At 40.6% G+C, this 18,970-nt stretch overlaps 1 protein-coding gene across 1 annotated transcript in view; it reads right to left on the bottom strand.

Moving 5' to 3' along the window:
* Positions 1 to 18,970, bottom strand: part of TTN (titin) — a 364,996-nt gene that overhangs the window by 261,796 nt on the left and 84,230 nt on the right. The window contains exons 44-46 of the mRNA XM_069616101.1: positions 1,893 to 2,171; positions 746 to 1,309; positions 19 to 300 (exon numbers count right to left, since the gene is read on the bottom strand). Coding sequence (XP_069472202.1) covers positions 19 to 300; positions 746 to 1,309; positions 1,893 to 2,171 — 1,125 coding nt within the window. The remainder of the gene's footprint in view (positions 1 to 18; positions 301 to 745; positions 1,310 to 1,892; positions 2,172 to 18,970) is intronic.

Below are 18,970 nucleotides of genomic sequence, written 5' to 3'. Positions count from 1 at the left end.
TGCTCATAGTAAACAAACCTTTCACAATTATTTCAGCGGTGCAGCTGTCGCTGCCAGCATCGTTAGTCGCTTCACAGGAGTAATGACCACTATCTTCAACCTTCATGTCAACAATATCTAGCACTGCCTCAGAGTTGACAAACCTTATGTGGTGCAGATCGCTCTGTCTAATTTCCATGTCATTCTTGAACCAAGTGACATGGATTGGCGGAGAGCCTTTAACTTTGCACTGGAGGTGTGCTGACTCACCCCGTCTCAATAAATGAGATGGTTCCACCTTCTTCAAAAAGGATGGTGGTTCTAAAGAAAGATTTCAAAACAGAAGAAAGAAAGTAAGAATCCAACCCATGTTTTTGGGCATACTCAAAAAGAGGGAACTCACACAAACTCCCGCCTTCAAGTGGTTTGAGCCCAGCAGAAAAAGACAAATTACATACAACTCACACACCTCAAGACACGACATAGGACTTGTGAAATATGACATTTAAAGGTAAGATTTGCAACTGGAAAGGAACGAGCAAGGTGACAAAACCACGATCTGAGGAACAGACTATAAACACATGAATAGAGGTTGCAGATTGTTCTAAAACTTACTTACTTTCTCCCACAATATAAACATCTGAAGTAACCATTTCCCCATTTACATCTCAAGGCTTATTTTAAGAATTTAAATATATTTGTTATTGCTGTATATAGAGAAGAGCGTGTGTGTGTGTGTGTGTGTGTATCTGTCGGGTTGTCTTACCTCTGATGGTCACAGAAGCGGAGCTGGAGCTGCTCCCAGCATCATTCGAAGCAGTGCATGTATAATTTCCAGAGTCTCTGAGTTTGGCCACTGGAATTTCAAGAGAGGCCACTTTGTCCTCAAAATACATCTTGCAGTCCTTGCCATGCATCAGTTTCTGCCCATCTTTGCTCCATGCCACAGTGACCTTTCTGTCCTCGTCCACTTGGCATTCCAAGCGGATGGTTTTGTTCACAGTTGAGTTGAGGCTGCCCAACTCCTTGATAAAGTGTGGCTTATCAACCACAGTCAGCTCAGCCTGGCAGATATCAGTTCCGAACTTGTTAGTGGCCTTGCAAGAATAAACCCCTATATCAGCCGTGGTAAGATTTGGGATCTCCAGTACATGCTTATTGTAGGCACCTGTGATGTTGCAGTTCCGTGAAGATGGTATTGCAAACCCGTCCTTCTGCCAAACAGCCTCAATGACAGGGGTCCCTGACAGGGTGCCCTGAAACTTTGCTGTCTTACCCACAAAAGATGTAATGGAGTCAGGTCTAGTTATAAAATATGGAGGAAAGGCTTCTGTAAGAAGAAAATAAATAGTAACATTCAGTTGAGGGAAATTTAGCAGTCCTCCCTGCATAACCAAGAACATATTTGTGTTGCAAGAGAATCATTTTTCATTAGACAAAAAAAGAGCAGCTACAACATCAAATGCAGCAGTAAAAGATGACTGAACAATTTGCCCGACATTGATCTGTGATCATGACTTGAAAGATTTCAGATTGGCTCAAAACATGGCTCATCATCACAGGTACTACGATGCATGCTGCTTGCTCTTGCAGTGTAGGTGCAGTAAATCTGACAGATGGCTATTTTCGAATAGGCAACACACTGCACTCATGAAAGGTAAGCACATTACTTTCCGAAATAAGAAAGACTGGGTCATTTTCTTACATTATTTATGATTCTTACCATAAACGGACAGCATATCAAAATGGCCTAGTCACATGCAGAGGCGGATCAACTTAAGTACATATTACTTTTTGAAGAATGCTGTGACTGTTTATGCAATGCCCCACAATACAATCCATGTATAGGTTCCCACCCAGATATGCCACTAGGAAGAAGTGCTTTCAGGGTGGGCGTGCAGGTCTCTACTCACCAGCCACAGACAGAGTTGCGGTGCAGCTTACACTCCCATAGGGATTCGAAGCCTTGCAGCTGTATTCTCCGCAGTCCACAACTTGAGGTCTCAAGACTTCCAATGTCGAGAGGTACTTTGTGGATTGCACTGAGTACTTGTCGCCTTCATAAATTTCCCGTCCAGATTTGAACCACTGGAATTTCATATTAGGTGCGGCCTCAACCTCGCAGGTGAATTTTGCTGTGTGGCCAACTGCGACTTCCAGTGACTCAATTCTCCTCCGAAACACAGGTACAGCTGGGGAAAGAAGAGCAAATAATTCAAAATACAATCATCTGCCCCTTGTTTCAACAAAACAGTTAGAAAAACAGGAAAACAAAGGCGAATTAGGGAGGTGGTTGACGACAAGGATACCAGGCAAGTGACTGTGAAAAAACAAATGCGGAAATGACCGAGCACGTGAAACCAAGTGCACAATTTCTGTTAAGTGACCAATGAAACACACGATCAGCGTGAAATAGTATCTCTTCTTGCTGCAAAAAACTGTGTGAAGAGCACTGGCTTGACAATTCATGAACAAGTTTGAAAGAACAAACAGTAATTAGGTGAAAATAGTGATGGTTGCGAAGACAAAGGTGAGAGAGTGCTCGGACGTGCTTCCTTTTGAAATTCAAACCTTCTATATTTTTCCTATATTGACCAATAGCCAAATGACGAGTAGTGTCAAAGCCACATTAGCGTTCAAGGGGACAGTCTCGGGAAGAACAAGGAGAGACTGATTGTGGCCCACAGTGTGTTACGAGATGCACAAGCTAGGCCGTGAAATGTGTAAAAAGGATAATACACGCAGTTACGCATTTGTGATGACAATATTGTGGTTTTAGTCAAATGTGAGCGAGTGAAATGATTTATTTTGGTGTTGGAACTAAACATTTTTGTGATTAGTAAATTAGAAGCACTACAGTGAAATATTTTCTCCTCATTATCCAACCTCCTTTCACTACTGTGAGCTTCGCTGATGTTGTTGTTTTTCCTCCATCATTCGCGGCCTCACAGGCGTATTCTCCTTGATGTGCCTCCATGGTTACTTTGTCGATTACTAGTGTAAATATGTCATTGTGTTGTGAACACTTGAACTGTTTGCCTGAATGCACCAGTTTACCCTCAAAGTACCAATTCACTGTCTGTACATTAGAAATCTCTGTTTCCATGTGGAGGGCGCTTCCTTCCTCTATAGTAACATCCTCCAGTTTCCGACCTATGCTGGGTTTCATCGGGAAGACATATTCTGCGAATTCGTCTTCGCATATTTCTTCCCATTGGTCACCTTTTCTTAGAACCTGTAGAGGCCCTACACTTGGGAGGCTTGCTGATTTGACGTCAATGCTGAGTGCCGTGGCCCCGACATCTTTCACAGGAGGTCTCGCAACCGGGGCACTTAAAGTTTCATTGGAAGACAATTGATGAAAATATTCTCCTGGTTCTGTGGTTATTTCTCCCTGTTGAAGGCACAGGCTATCTGTAGCAGAATTCACACTTTCAAGTACTAGCGGTTTCTCAGCTGAACTCGTCGCTCTTATTACTTTGAAGGGGGAAGTTGAAACATACAGTTTCTCTGGCCGAACCAGGCCTACGGGTTCTAGCTCCTCTGCGAATAGCATACGCTTTTCTTGTTGGATGATAGCATGCAAAGCAGCCCTAAATTCATTTTTCATGTCTGCATTTTGAGGGTACATCCCTGATATTGCTGCTGTAATTTCTTGGGGTCCTGTACTCCCTGTTGTAGTAAGATGTGTGCATATTGTGTAGGAAGGTTCTTTGGTAACCTTGCACTTCTTCACTTTAACCTGGTCTACATCATCTAAACATTCTAAAGTAAATATACACTGTTTGCACACTACTGAGGCCCGCTGGAGGCTTTTGGCATGAGATTGTATATCTACACTAAAATGTTTAGGGTGCTGAGCGATAAATGCTTCCTCTTTGTATAGAACATCCCTTTTCTCTGCCCCGCCTACCCAGAAAATACCTCTTGACTGTTTTGCTAATGTCACTGTGCACGATGGTAGTCTTGGTTCCTCAACTGAATGTGCCTCATTGATTATCTGCGCTTCGGCCTTCATTAAGGGAAGTCTCACTGACTGACCTTCCTGTATCCGAGAAGCAAAGTCATGCTCAGCTGCTTCTAATAGAGCAGTATTCTCTAAGGGCACACCAAAGTCCCCAGTAAGAGGTGCTTGGGAAGCGATTCTCGGCTCGTATTTGATGTCACCTACAATGGGATCTGTGTGCTTAAATACATCAGTATGCCACTGGATTAAAGGCCTGCTTTCACAGGTAGTTGCGACGTGCACATCAGCCGGAGGATCTTCCTTTAGCAGAGTTGCTCTCTCAGCTCCTTCGGCTGATTTTATTAAAGTTTCCTTGGGCAATGGCATTTCTTCCGTTATGATACCAAGGCATTGTCGCAGTGAAGATTCGATTGAACATTCTGGTAGCACACAACTACTCTTTGACTCAATACCTTCAAAATGCTCAGAAGAGAGTTTGATCCTTTCTTCGACGGTCACTGCCCGATTACGAATTTGTTCTGTTTTGCGGAATGCCTCTTTCGAAGCAGGCTTTCTGAAAGTCAGCATATCTTCCTTGGACCAAATCTGCTGATCATTTTTTGTTGGCAGATTAAGAGCTAAAGGGCATTCTTTAGTGGAGCTGACACACACCTCACTATCCAATGAGGCTATACGATCGCTAGGTTGCTGTGTGATGAGATGGCGCACTTCTAAGGTCAATGAGTGGGATAAAGTGAAGCTTTTCTGGATTTGCGCTTTGTTTCCAGCAGGAATGTCACAAATGAAAGATTCTTCCTGGGTAAATGTCCTTTGACCATTGAAAACTTGCAGGTGCAAAGGTGGTTTTGCTTCTGTTTGAATAACAGCAGAAACTAATTCCTCTTTACTGGGAATTTCTGCCACATGCTGATGTGTTAGCTGAAGGCCACCTTCTGTAACTGGAACATAATTTGTGGTCGCATTAAGCTGTATCACCTCATTTACCCTATCAGGATTTGTTACAGGAAATACCTCCTCTTTCTGTGACATTGTCTGAGAATAAGATACAGGCACACAGAATTCTTGTGGGTGCTCTTTTAGCGAAATTGCTTCCACAGGTCCATCAATAGCAAATATCTGTTCTCCATGTGTCTCCTTGATCTCTTGTTGCTCTGATACATGAACCGATTGCAATACTGTATTTTCCTCGTTCAATGAACTGCCCTCTTCCCACACTGAATGCTCTGCGGCCAGTGGTGCTTCTTTCGGCAGCTCTTCGAAGCTTTCAACTTTGTGGGTGCATAGTATCTGCTTCTTTTCACAAGTAGAAGTCCCCGTTTTAAACTCTACCTCTGTAAGTAACAATGTTTTATCATCTATCTTCGACAGAGCTTCTTCAGCAGTAAGGGGTGTCAGTGTAGCCTTTGCCTCTCTAGACACGCTGAGTTCAAGCATCTCAGGAGCGTCCTTCTCAAGTTTTTGCTCTTTAACACCCTGAGTGTTTTCCTCTACGGTTGGAAGGCACAGATGCGGAGCTTCTTGCAGTTTCAAGCCTGATAGTTTTTGAAGTAGTGGGCTTGTGATAGGCTCAAGAGAATGCTCTAATAAGCCCAAGTCTTCCTGGACTTCTGGAGTAGAAAAAGCTGCAGGGCGTCTTTGCTCTATTCTTGGAACTAAGTGCTCTCCTATATGTGTAGAAACTTGTGACAATGGCATTTTTGGAGCTGTACTCAACTGTTCTGAAAGGATACTTTCTTGACATACTGATCTTGTGGCATAGGCCAGGTCCTCTAATTGGTAAACCTCTTCTTTTTGAAGTGAATGCTTTCCCTCTGTTCCAATGGTGTAAAATACTTGATTCCCTCCCTGCAGATCTGCAGAGACCTCTCCCGGAAGCTTAACTGCATAGATGCGAGATTCTGTGATGTGGTCACTTACAGACTTCTTATACGATTTTGTGACCCGTTTCTGAAAATGTCGCTGCTCTTGCTGACAAAACTCACTCAATATCTCTTCTTTTAACACAAGCAGTTCTGCTGTGCTTGTCGTCTCTCCCATTATACTCATTGCCTTGCAACTATATAGCCCACTATCACCTGTCTGGCAGCTTTCTAAAGTCAGGGATCCTGAACCATCAGGACCAATAGAGATGGAACAAAACTTCCCGTTGGTTAGTTGGGTATTTCCCTTAAACCATTGGACTTCTGGGGCTGGCTCGCCAAGCACCTTGTATTTGAATGTAACTGGATGACCTTCTAAGCACTGAGTAGATTTAATCTCTGAGACAAATATTGGTGGACACAAGCTGCGCTTCAGCTTGACGCGCGGCTCTGCTTGGAACCCTTCCACAGGGCAAGGGATCACCTTCAGGTAAGCACTGCAGGTTGTCTCTCCATATTTATTGGTGGCAATGCAACTGTACTCACCCTCATCCTCTAACTCTGCATATGGGATGATAAAGCTGTAGGTATCTTTATCAAACACACATTTATAATGTGTTGATGGCATCAACCTAACTCCATTACATAGCCATTCAACTCTAGGTTTAGGGAGACCATTGACAACAACAGACATCAGCGCCATGTCCCCTACATGCACTTCTATTGAAGAAACCTGTCTGATAAAAGCAGGGACTGTGCACTTCTCTTTTGTCAACTCAAATTTGTCAGAATAAATGGAAGAGTCAGGCATGAGTTCAAGTGTTTTTTCTGTGTGGGCCAAGTGCATTCCGCTGCTGTGGAGATCAGTTCTCTCTTCGGCGTCAGACGCAACAGAGCTAGTAGACACGTCTGTATGGGAAAGATAGCGTTACAGTTTCACCAATATAATTTGTCAGCCAATCATCTGGTCATAAGAAAACAACGACACAAACATTTACTAGCAGATAATGTCATCTAACCCACAGCAGTGATTCCCAAACACAAATTCTGGTTTGTGTGGCTTTTGAACTGCAGACATTTTGTATGCTAATCAAATGCAAAGAACATTTGGAGAGTGATTTCAAGTATATGTTTCTGTACGTTAGTCTATTTTAGAATATTAGTTTGCGGCATGACATATTTTTTTGTCATGTGAATATAAGGTTTTTTCGAAATGTCAGGCAACGACATTCTAAATGATGTCTATACTTGGTATGTGTGCTATTATAATAGCCTTACTTAGTAATAAGCAAACTAGAGCCCTTTATAGAAGCAGGATTCTACCCCGACAAATCACAAGCTGTGGATGGGCACTTTTTCCCTGAGGAACATGCTTTAGCTTCATTGATTCCAAAGAAAATACCATAAGTATGACTTTAGCAGCAAAACACAGGCACCACTCAGCTTTTGAAAAATAACAATTGTCTTGAAAATCACCTAGAAACACTTGTATACAGGCGCGTTATAATTGCAATATCATATCACATCATATCATATCATAGTTTTTGTAGACCAAGGATTAAGGGTACATTGTTCAGTGCATCTTGGGCCTGATCTACAAAAATGTTTTCAATAGGACTTTCCATTGTTGTAACATGTTTGTAAATCTGGCCCATTGACGCCACATTATCCCTATTTTAAGGGGTGTTTAAAGGGTTCAAATATCACTGCCAGGGAGGCAAAAGCGCAGAAGTAAACATTGCGCAACGTAATGACGTTCATGTTCACTGTGCTTTGCGTAAACCCGCCCTAAAGCCACCCAAGAAAATAAGCTCAAAACAACTGAATCTTTTTATTCTCACTCTTAAGAAAAGTCTCAAAAATTGATCAGTTTTGATCAAACAGAACTTAAGTTTGCCACTGCATTGGCATTAAACTTCCATCTCTAAAACCGACTTTCGGTCTGTGGGTGTAGGCATTTATGCTGTCACAAATTGTGTGTGGTCTTCTTTCTTTGAAGCAATGGCTCATGCGACCTTCGGGCCTCCTACAGGAGACACAACTTATGATCTCATCACCCTAGTAGCCTAATCTAAGCAGGGCCTGCCTCTGGAAGTCAGGTTGAAGTGTTATATGGTTTGCTTAACTCCGGAAGCTGTCCACCTCCCATCCCGTCCAGTCTGATTTATAAACTAATGATCTGAGAGGGGAAGAAAGATGTCCACATGAGGTTGTCTTTGGCAATGTTTGCGGCCATGCCAGGCAGTAAACTGAGCAAAGTGATCATTTACTTTCAACAGTATTTCTTAAATCATATGGTCAGAATGTGTGGATTCCACCTCTAAACTACTCGTTTGTATTAAAAACATCCCCCTGTTTAGAATTAGAATGTTCTATTACTGTGATATTTAGCTTTTTTTATTTCTTACTTTTATTGTGTTCTGAGTCTCAGAGGCTGATGCTAAATGCAATTCGAGAAATATATGAATGGATTGTAGTGCTTCATTTAAAAACTAGTATTAAAAGGAGGCAAAAAAACATAACTCTTCAGTTGTAGTTTAATAAACCTTTATTAACGAACCACTTTACATTACAATAACATAGCAAAAATACAAGCACAAGAAATAACATAAAACATGCACTTAAAAAAAGAAGTACATTACATTTGTACAGTTACTTATTTACCAAACAAACTAGAACAATTCAGGCTGCTCATTAGGAAGGGCAGGAATGGCTACTATGAAGCTCATGTTTGTTCCTAATGGTTACGACTTCAGCAGAATTTATAATTGTTACAGAAACGTAGGGAGCAACTGACACACAAAGACACACTGCAAAGGACAACCAGCTAGTTACTTTGTGGTTTGATAGTCACAGACATTCTTTGATGTCATTTGAAAACATGTTCTCAACACTGAGCATCGGATTAGGACTATATCCTAAACCCATACCTGAAGGGACACAGTTTACTTTTCTAAATAACCAGCACTTTATGCTATTTGTGACAATCCAAGTTGGTCTGTATATCTATATAGCACAACTAGCTAAATATGTACTCTAAGATGTTCTGCTGTGCTTCTAAGAGAAACATATGTTTCCAAAGTATGAACTAGAAGTGGCCTTCAAGGTTCTCATGAATGGTTCGGCCTTCAAATCCATAATGTGCAACTATGCCATCTGCTCTTTTCCAAATACATTGTGAACCAATATTGTTCAGACCACCTAATACATTCCTGCTATAGGAAAGAAGCTAGGATCCTCATTTAAGATCAGATGTGGCTGACACCACAGAAAGTTACACTACACAATTTATAACCATATTTATGTCAATTAAATTATTATTTTATCAAAATGAAGGGCTAAATCAAGTGAATAACAGACACTTAACTGTGTACAGCCTTGTCCAACTCTTTTCCTGGAAGGTCACCTACAAGCCAGGCTTTCAGGATATACTACATAAGTATTCATGAGATAGCTCTACAGCGAATGATTCGAAACCTATGTTGAATTATCTCCTGAATATTATGGACATTCTGAAAGTTAGATTCCCTTGTGGCCTTTGCAGACAAGAATTGAACACTAACTGTATACACATGACATTTTTAAACCATGCTTTATATGGCAGAACCATTACATGTGATGGGCGGAAAGTTATGAATGAATCTTAATCGCTGGAGTTGCTGTAGGCAAGCTTTCACATCATTGGATTTTAGCACATGTGTACCATTGCAGAATGGGAACTTCCATATCCAAACTGGTCTGAACTGCTAGGCCATGTCCCCTCATTAGGGCTACAAACCAACTCTAGAAACATGTTTTGGCCTTGTGGGCCACATTTGTGAGGTGCAGCTTGGTTTCCTATGGCACAACTAGCAAGGTACGCACATCTGGGCATACGCTTTCTCATTTAGGGAGAGAAACTTTAACCATGAAATCTGTTGGGTGGAAGGTTATGAATTAAGATTAACCACTTAAATACCACATTATTGTTTTTAGCCTGCCTCTGGCATTGTAGAAGGAGACCGGCCATTTGCAAATCAGTCTTGGTTTTGCCTTCACACTTACCATTTCCAATGATGCTGAAACTTGTTTGGGGTTGCTTGTGGTCTCATGCAGAAGGGATGCGACCTAGCAGTTTGGATTGGAAAGTTCCTTATGGGATGGGAATACGCCTGATTTGCATGTAGTGTTTCCCTTTCTGTAATGGCTGTTATGATGAATAATGATGGCCTAGAGGGTTTTTCAGAGCAATTGCAAGTGGTTAAGATTATAACCTTACAGCCATCAACCTTTAGTTTAGCATGTCTTAGCCGGAGTGGGATGGGTATAAGCGACACTTCACTGATGACACATAGGCCAAAATATGTCTGTGTTTGCTGGTGGCCTCTTGCAGAAGGGTTGTGGCCTAACAGTACGGAGTAGACTGACCCTTTTGAGGTGGGACACAGCCTGATTTGCAGTTGGTCTTTCCCTTTCATTAATGGTATGGCAGGCTAAGTAATTGCCGTCTGGAGGGTTGCCCAGAGCAATTTCTCGTGGTTAAGTTGTATTCATAACTTTCCAGTCATCAACTGTCAGTTTTGCATATATCAAGCATAATTGAAAATTCATGGATTCTAAAATGATCAATGCTTTAAAATTCTGGCATGGCACAATAACGATTATCCTCCTTTGCGGCTTTTTGTTTTCATGTATCATCTCCAAATCTACTTCTTAATTATCTTTTGCCGGTCTATGCCACTTTCCTCCTAACATCAGCTCCTCACATTCCCTCCTCACCTCTTTCGGCCTCTCCCACTCTTGTATATTTTAGCATTCCTTCTTGCATGATTTCACTTTCATTTCTCTGCCCCTGGCTCTTCTCACACATCCCTCTTTCCCTGTCCATTGCAGTGAATTGCCATCCTACAATGAGGATGCTACCCTGTTCAGCCTCAAAGCATAGGTCAGTGGTAGCGCCCACCTTGCTGACTCCTCAGTCTCCACAGGGCCCATCAAATGCCCTTCACAGTGCGTAAACCACTTCAAAACCACCCAGTGTTCATCAAAAATCTAATTCACTGTATTGTCTACAGTTTTCTAAACTGTACTTTAAAAGTGTACACATTGATTTATAAACAGTATTAGTAATCCAAACAGTGGTGCTTCATTTCTATAAGCAATTAATTCCAATCATTACAACAAACACTGCTACAGCTTCAAACATTACATCCCCTGTTCACCTCTCCAGTGATTAAATTATAAGCCAGAGGACTTCGTTACAGAGGCAGTAGTTATCCTGTAAACCTGTTATCCTGTAAACCTGATGTGCCTGTGACCATCGATTGACAGGTTTGGACAACCCTTTTAGACAATAAAGGGATGGTAAGAAACAATCTCTTAATGTAAGTAAACACTATTCATCAGAATATCATGGACTTTGGGACAATTGCTTTTTTGGTTTATGTCAAACTTTCACTGTGTACAAGTTTTGAACTATGGCCAAATTAGACAATGTTTCACTGCAGGCACTACAGTATTACATGGATATGCAGTAAGCAGGGATAACTGAAACTGCCTAGATTATCTAAGCATAGAATAACGGTTACATTTCTGCTGGAAATGTGCCAATAGTAGGAGATTTCACATGGTGATAATGATCCCCGGTTCCATAGTTGTGTGCTCCTTTTTTAAAATGTGTTCTTCCAATAAGGAGTGATACACATAAGGTGAATAGACTATCCCAAACCCTGTTGATACTTGAACACTTGAGAAGGTGGAAGGCAGCAGAGACTCTCACACCAAGAGGATTTTCTATCCCAATGATTCCCAGACTTATCAATTTCAGGGGAAGGAGTGATTTATTCATGAAAATTTACAAAATGGGAGCTAGGAAGAGATTTTCAAGCTTCTCATTTTGAGGCACAATGTATCTCATTCCACGAAATAGTCACGCATACCTTATCATATATAAGTTGAAATCAAAATAGTACTTATTTTCGAGCATTTCATATCATGGCTGCTTTAGTTGTTTTTTCTTCAGCCCATGATATATTTGTGACAACATGCTTTACACCTATATTACAAGCTAAATACACTTTTATATTATATTATTTTAAAAGATGGAGATATTTAAAAATATTCGCATTTACCAGAAAACTCATTGTACTTTACCATTAACATAAATATATTAAAATATTTTCCAAACTTGACAACATATATGAGTGTTCATATGCCCAAATAAATACAAAACAGTATTGGTTGATTTGAATCCCTTATTTCATTTTTCATGAAATGAGTGACTAATCAGTTACCCTGTTTTCACCTATTATTTCTGAAAACAGAACTCGGGTGAAGACACATTCCCCACCTGTTTCGGTGCAATTTAAATCTATATATTTTTTTTAATGAAGAACCTTCCTGTGGTTAAATCTGTCTGTCCCCTTTTCCCGTCTGCTAAAGAGCTGCTGATGCCGTTATGACGTCTTGTGTATTTACAAAGCACAGTATGTGCTATTTAAGGCCTTCACGGATAAGCAGGACAGGCCAAACCCATGACCACATTTTAATGGTTCTATTTCTTGATACAGATTAACACAAACTGAATTTCCAAAACACTGGCATAAATGATCAATTTTTCAATTTTTGGATTTTCTTTTAGCTTTACATTGATTGATTTCCTTTTTATTACATTCTAAACATGTAGTTAATACTTAGGTCAGCTCATCCTGACGAAAGCCCCATAAATAGCCATGTTTCCTTCCATTTTTGTTTTTGCACTTCCGTAGTAAAATCACTTAATACTCGTCTCTCAGGAGCTCAATTTGATCAGAAGAATTGCAATTGAACGACTAGCCTGTTGAAATATGTGGCAGGAGAGGCGCTCTTCGGGCTATACATAGATCCTTTTGCTTATATAATAGGGCAATGTGCCCAAAATGTTTAATCGATTTGGAATGCTCTTCATATGAATTCTCTCCCTTATGAAAAAAGGTTATGCCGAGCTGTAAAAAGCTTAACATGGTGACATGTGCCCCAGGACGCGGGTGAGGTACCGATTCTGATCTATGAGCACAATCACAGCAGAGCTGCAGCATTATTGTTAGTGTATTGCTTTTTCCTTTTGTATGGTAAGTTTTAAACTGATTATGTAATTGGTTATATATTTAACCACAATTAAGTCTAATATGCTTATGCTCAGTTGTTTCTAGATCTCTGAAAGAATATCATGGGTAGCACCAATGCTCACCACTTCATTTTATAGTAAACAATGGTTTCACTCGTCATTAAAGCAACGTTTTAAATAGTCCATTGATTTGCAATTAAAGCACCATCTTACTATATGCAACTCTATAGTATGAAATTTGCATTCAAGACATCAATATGTGAATTGTTGAGCCACAATAAACATTTAACAAAAAGTAAAAATATACCTCTCCACAAATAATTACAATATCTAGTAATCACGCAGTCTCACATACACATTGTTGATGAATTCTACCCTTCATAATATTGTCTTACATCAGTCAAAATTAGTTTATTGCAAGCTGGTTGCTTTCAATTAGTAATATATATATATATATATATATATATATATATATATATATATATATATATATATATATATATACACATATATATATATATACACATATATATATATATATATATATATATATATATATATATATATATATATATATTGCCCTGTGTAGGTTGGCCAGCGCTATACCACGGGACAGCTGGTGTGTGGGAATCCTGTAAACAATTATTAAGCTATGCTGAGGAGCCTATTGCTATACAGCCCTCAATTGGCAGTAAATATATTCACTCAGTGTAAATACAAAGCAACTGGTGTATTTGCCCTCTTCTTGTAACTCTAATTTTGTTCATCAAGTAAGGTCTACTAGGACATCAAAGTCGACATATTAAGTTCAATATGTTCATGACATTAAGTTCAATATGAGGCTCCTCCATGGTGCCACATGCATGTTGGCTTTACCTGTAACCCTAGCCTCTTCGACAAAGGTCTATGGTTTCATCACAGTAAGGAAACTTCTGCATATGACTTCTCCAAAACTATTCTCAGCTTTGCACACATATGCACCACTGTCGGAGTCACATATGTTTTGAATTGTTAGAATGTGGTTTTCCTTTTCATCATACAACAGATACTTTCCAGGTTTGGGAGTGATGCGTTGATTCTCCTTGTACCACATTATATTCGGTGTTGGGCAACCCATGAGACAGCATGTGAATTTTGCTTCTGCACGCGGCATTACTTCAAGATCACAAATAGGGATTAGGAATCTTGGAGGCAATTCAGTGATTTCCACTTCAATTTCCACATTTTCGTTTTCTTTGTGGAGGTAGTGCGGCTGCTGTTCTTCCAGCCACAGAGGAAGGACATCAAGAGAAATAATCATACTTTTGTTGTCTGCACTGAATTCGGGAATTGTGACAATTCTTACCTGTTTCTCAAATTCTTGAACTTCATTTTCATCCAACTCTACTTCTAAAAGTATTTCTTGAGGAGAAGGGGATCTTGAAGTCATGGGTTGCTCCATGTCAAACTCTATTACATGCTGATGAGTTACAGGAGGAGCCACAGACAATGCCCTCCCTTCCTGTGGTAAAATGTCCACCTGGGTAATACCCTTTGCTTCTCCAATTACATTTATTGCGCAGCACGTGTATTTTCCTTCATCTATTTTTTCCACATTATAGATTTCCAAAATGCACCTATCACCTTCTCTTTCTATTTTAACTCTGTGATCTTTCTCAAGTAACACATTATTTTTATACCATGTTACATCGGGAGCTGGAAAGCCGATAACTTCTGCCGTAAAAACTAAAGTATCATGTTCATAAATCCACTTTCTTGGCAACGGTTTTGTGAATGCTGGGGGCATGTCATTCCCCTGTTGTTCTCTTGCCTTGTCTGGTTTGGAAAATGCTCCGACACTACACTTTTCTATTGGTGTCCATCCTTCCAAAGGGGCACCAGGTGATGTGGGCTGAACCTCTTCACTGGATGGCAGCCAATGTGACGCAGGTGCTGTGCTGCCATGTTCTTCTTCTTCTAAGGGCTCCAGTTCAGAAGCAGCAGATACATTTGGCAGTAAAGGTGCCAAACACCATTCTGGCGATTGACTAGGAGTATGATAAGACTCAAAAGACAAAGGCGACTCAAACCTGTCTGTGGATGAGGGTGGTGTGTAGAAGCCCTCCAGTTCCACCGCCTCATCACTAGCAGTGCTGCCAACTTCAACAGACATTTCAGATTCCGGAGACAGTGGCCGAGCCAGCTGCTGTTGCTGATTGTAAAAATCATAGACGGTGCTGAAGGTTACATCCTCAACCTCCACACTTGTGAACGGTTCTTTCAAATCACTGTTTTCAGTGGATGGTCTTTGCTGTGGCCCAGCATTGAGTAAATATTCTGCTAATGAAAACTCTGTCTCCGGCTCTACAACGGAATGGGCCATCGGCTCATTACCTTTAGGGATATTGTGCAATGGGTATTTTTGTGCAGTATTTGCAATATTTGAGCAGAGAGGTTCAATAGACTCTAACATAGCATGATGTTGATCCGAATAGCATTCTTGTTCCAAAACAGGTGCCTCTTTTCTTATGAGCTGCTCCTCATGAACCACGTCGGGTTCACTGCTCAAAGAAAAGAAATACCGATCTAAAGAAAATTTTCCAGGTACCATTTCTGATGTGATTGATTGATCCGGAACCACCTTTTCATGGCATACCTCGGGCATTATTTTATCTAATTCAGGGTGGAGAATTTCTACACGGCTGCCCTGCTCAGAATAGTCAGGCTTTCTTTCTTTTTGCACAATGCGATCAGTGTTCTGGGGCACATGCTCTTCTTTCTGTGTTTTAATATACAGCTGATTGGCAATGTCAGTTGGGCGACCAGCTCCCACATTATTGCTCTTCATGGGAATAATTGTTTCATCAGACAATGTTTTTAAATTTGGTGAAACAGCCTTTTCAGGGGTCTTCTCTGGATAACCTACGCACTCGGCTTCCACATTTTTCCCCTTTTCATGAACGCCCACAGTTTTCTCATAATCAACATTTTCTTGAGATAAATTCAATGGTTTGGCCGGAACATCCTCTGTCCCTGCTTGGCAGGCTAAGCTATTCCTATCTTGAGCCTTGGTTGATTTTGTATGCTGTTGTAATTCAAGTCCTTCACTGGTAGGACATGTCTCTACATCGCTTTTTAATATTTCCTTTGACATAAGCTTTTCTTGTAATATTGCTGCACTGTGTTGACTGACTATTATTTCTTGGACTTTGCTCTCGTCAGTAACAAAATGTTGCTGTTCGGAAACCTTAACTGGAACAAAGGACATGACGTTTTGTAAATCGTGCACAAACCTGTTTGTGTGAGACACAGTTTCAGGAGCAGAAGCTTCCTCTTGGATTTGCATTTGAACATGTTGCATACTTTTCTGCCCAAATGCATTAAGTTTCTTCTCTTCCTTTGAAAAATCATGCATTTCATCAAACGTCGATATGTGTTCATGTCCTTTCACAGTATCTAAACTGAATGGCTTCTTAGCATGGCCAAAATCAGATTCAGCAGGATTTTCCACATTCCCGAGTAAAGGACTTAATGATGTACCACTGGACACTGATACATGTGTGTATTCTTCATCTTGCACTGGAGGTCCTTTGTCATGTTTTGTTCTTGTTGGTGACCGCCCCTCATCATTATTATCTGTCAGTGTTTGCATTGACTTACTTTCCTGATGGGAGTACATGTCTTGGAGCGACCTGTTCTGGGCCTGGTTATTAAATGGTTTAGCCTCTGGATCCTGCTGTTCTTCTAAAATGGACTTACGCGCCACATTTATAGTGAACGGCACATCTTTTTCATATTGATCATGATGCTCTCGCTCTGTCTTGCAATTTGTCTGGAGGTGCACATTTTGATCCAGTTCATCTATATTGGGTGGCAACTTTTTCTCATAGCTATGTATTTGTTCCTTTACCTTCTTAAATGACATTTCCAAAAAGTCACTTGAAGTCTTTCCTTCAAAATTTCGATCATGTTCTCTTGTGTCTGTGTGTCTGTGATCAAGCCCATGCTCGACTTTTTCATGAAAATGTTGACGAGCCGTAGCTTCCCCATTATGAACACGTTTCCCCACAGAAGTGTCATGCTCTATAAAGGGGGCATCTACCTCTTCCTGCCCAGAGCTATGGTCTTCAGAAACTGATTTTACAATTGACTTCTTTTTCTCAAAATCAGTGACTCTATCCTTTACTTTTTTCCCCCTGAAGTCTAAAACAAAGCGTGTATGCTTTTCGACTTCAGGCAAGGGAAAATGTCTTTTTTCACTGTCAGTGATTGTGTCAGGTTTTTTCTTTGCTAAATGTGAAACTTCCAATGCCTGGCTAATTCGCTTGGTTTCTTCAGCATATTCATATGTCTGATTTTCAATTGCTTCATTTAATGTTCCATAGTTTTCATCATCAAGCAATGGGTGCATCCTGGGATCTTCTGCCTTTGTCTTATCTGCACTCAAAGATGTATGTGTTTCCTTTTGATCCTGAAAATTCATAGGCACATTTTCAAATGGTGGTATTGCCCTAGTAGGCATTGCTTTGGTCATATCACCCTTAAAGGTAGGGAGATTTATTTCTATGTGTGCTAGAGTTTCAACTTGCTTTCTTTTAGCAGCCTCACCTTTTTCCTGCAAACTCAGACCATCAGGATATTGACTCACAGATTTCCCTTTATCATCCTTCGTATCATGATCAGAGTCCATTGAAAGCTCACACTGGTCACATGCTAACTCTTTAGCTTTTTCATACTGGATGGCTTCAGTATGTGAGATGGTGGTGCCCGCGTCACTAATAGACATTTCTTGAACAGAGCTTTTGAATCGTTGCAAATCCCTATTCACTTTAAGACATGACACACATTCCGTGACCCCGGCATTATTCTCGGCTACACATGTATATTTTCCAGCATCAGCACTGGAAACATGAGTGATTAGTAACCTGTGACGATCACCTTTCTCTTCAACTGTAAACTTTGTATCGGCAGGTAAAATCATGTCATTGTGATACCAAGTCACGACCAGGGGAGACTCTCCAGATATCATGCATTCCAGAACGACAGATGTTCCCTCTTTACAGCTGACATCCTTTTCAATTGCCTTAATAATTTTTGGGACTCCATGTGACGCATCAAAAGCAAATTTAAATTTGTGTTTTGTAGCCTGGGAAGAGTGGTCCTGCATCACACATTCCTGAACAAATTCGATAGGTTGAAAACATTCCAGTGGCTCATCGTCTTGAGCAGGAATTGGAGTTGGTGCAGTAACTTTAATTTCAACTGAGCTTGAAAGCAAAGATGAATCTGATGCGCTACTGCGGGGCACATACATATGTGGTATTTGTAGAGTAGAACGCTCTTTAGGTTTGGGAAAAAGGCCACTGCCACTTTCAATGTCATATAGCACTATCAGTTCTTCATTGTCTTCTTCAGTTTCAAGGTCATCACTTGAAACATGAACACTGCATGGAGGGACAGAACTTTCATTTACATTTTCTTTGGGATTCACTTTTAGCATGCCAAATGTTGTGTCAGTGCCATACTGGTTGAAAATGACACACGTTAGGGATCCCTCATGCTGGGGGAGTGCTGGACAGAAAGTCAGCATACTTCGGTTTTCAGTTGTCAGGATGGTATACTCCTGATTACGGGGTATTGGTTTGTCATTATTATACCAAGTGACTGTTGGCTGTGGGTAGCCACGGAAATGGCAACTAATTGTGCACACATCACCTGCATTCACCTCCTGTGATTCAATATCACGGACAAACATTGGGGGACCATGTTGTGAAACTTTCTGAGAAGGGCTGCTGGCATCTCGGTGATGCTTTTCCAAATCAGTTGCCAAAATACTAACATGACCACTTTTCATTTGTTCACTTTCCTTCAACTCTTCATGGTTGGTTGGAAGTTGTTTGTGATTTTCATTTGTAGTGTCGCCAAAATCACATGTCGATTTTGCTAATATTGCAGAGGTCTTCATAGTCACAACACGTTTAACTTCTTGCTCATTTTGTTTCTGACTAAGTTTTCCCAGGACAAATTCACCATGTGAATTTTCATCTGGGAAGGAATCATGTGAGTAATTTATCTCTAAAGGCTCTTCCACACTGCCTTTCG

The sequence above is a fragment of the Ambystoma mexicanum genome, chromosome 9 (genome assembly GCF_040938575.1).
Source record: "Ambystoma mexicanum isolate Mex_15411 chromosome 9, UKY_AmexF1_1, whole genome shotgun sequence".
NCBI classification, from domain to species: Eukaryota; Metazoa; Chordata; class Amphibia; order Caudata; family Ambystomatidae; genus Ambystoma; species Ambystoma mexicanum.
This window is presented reverse-complemented; position numbering and strand designations above follow the sequence as displayed.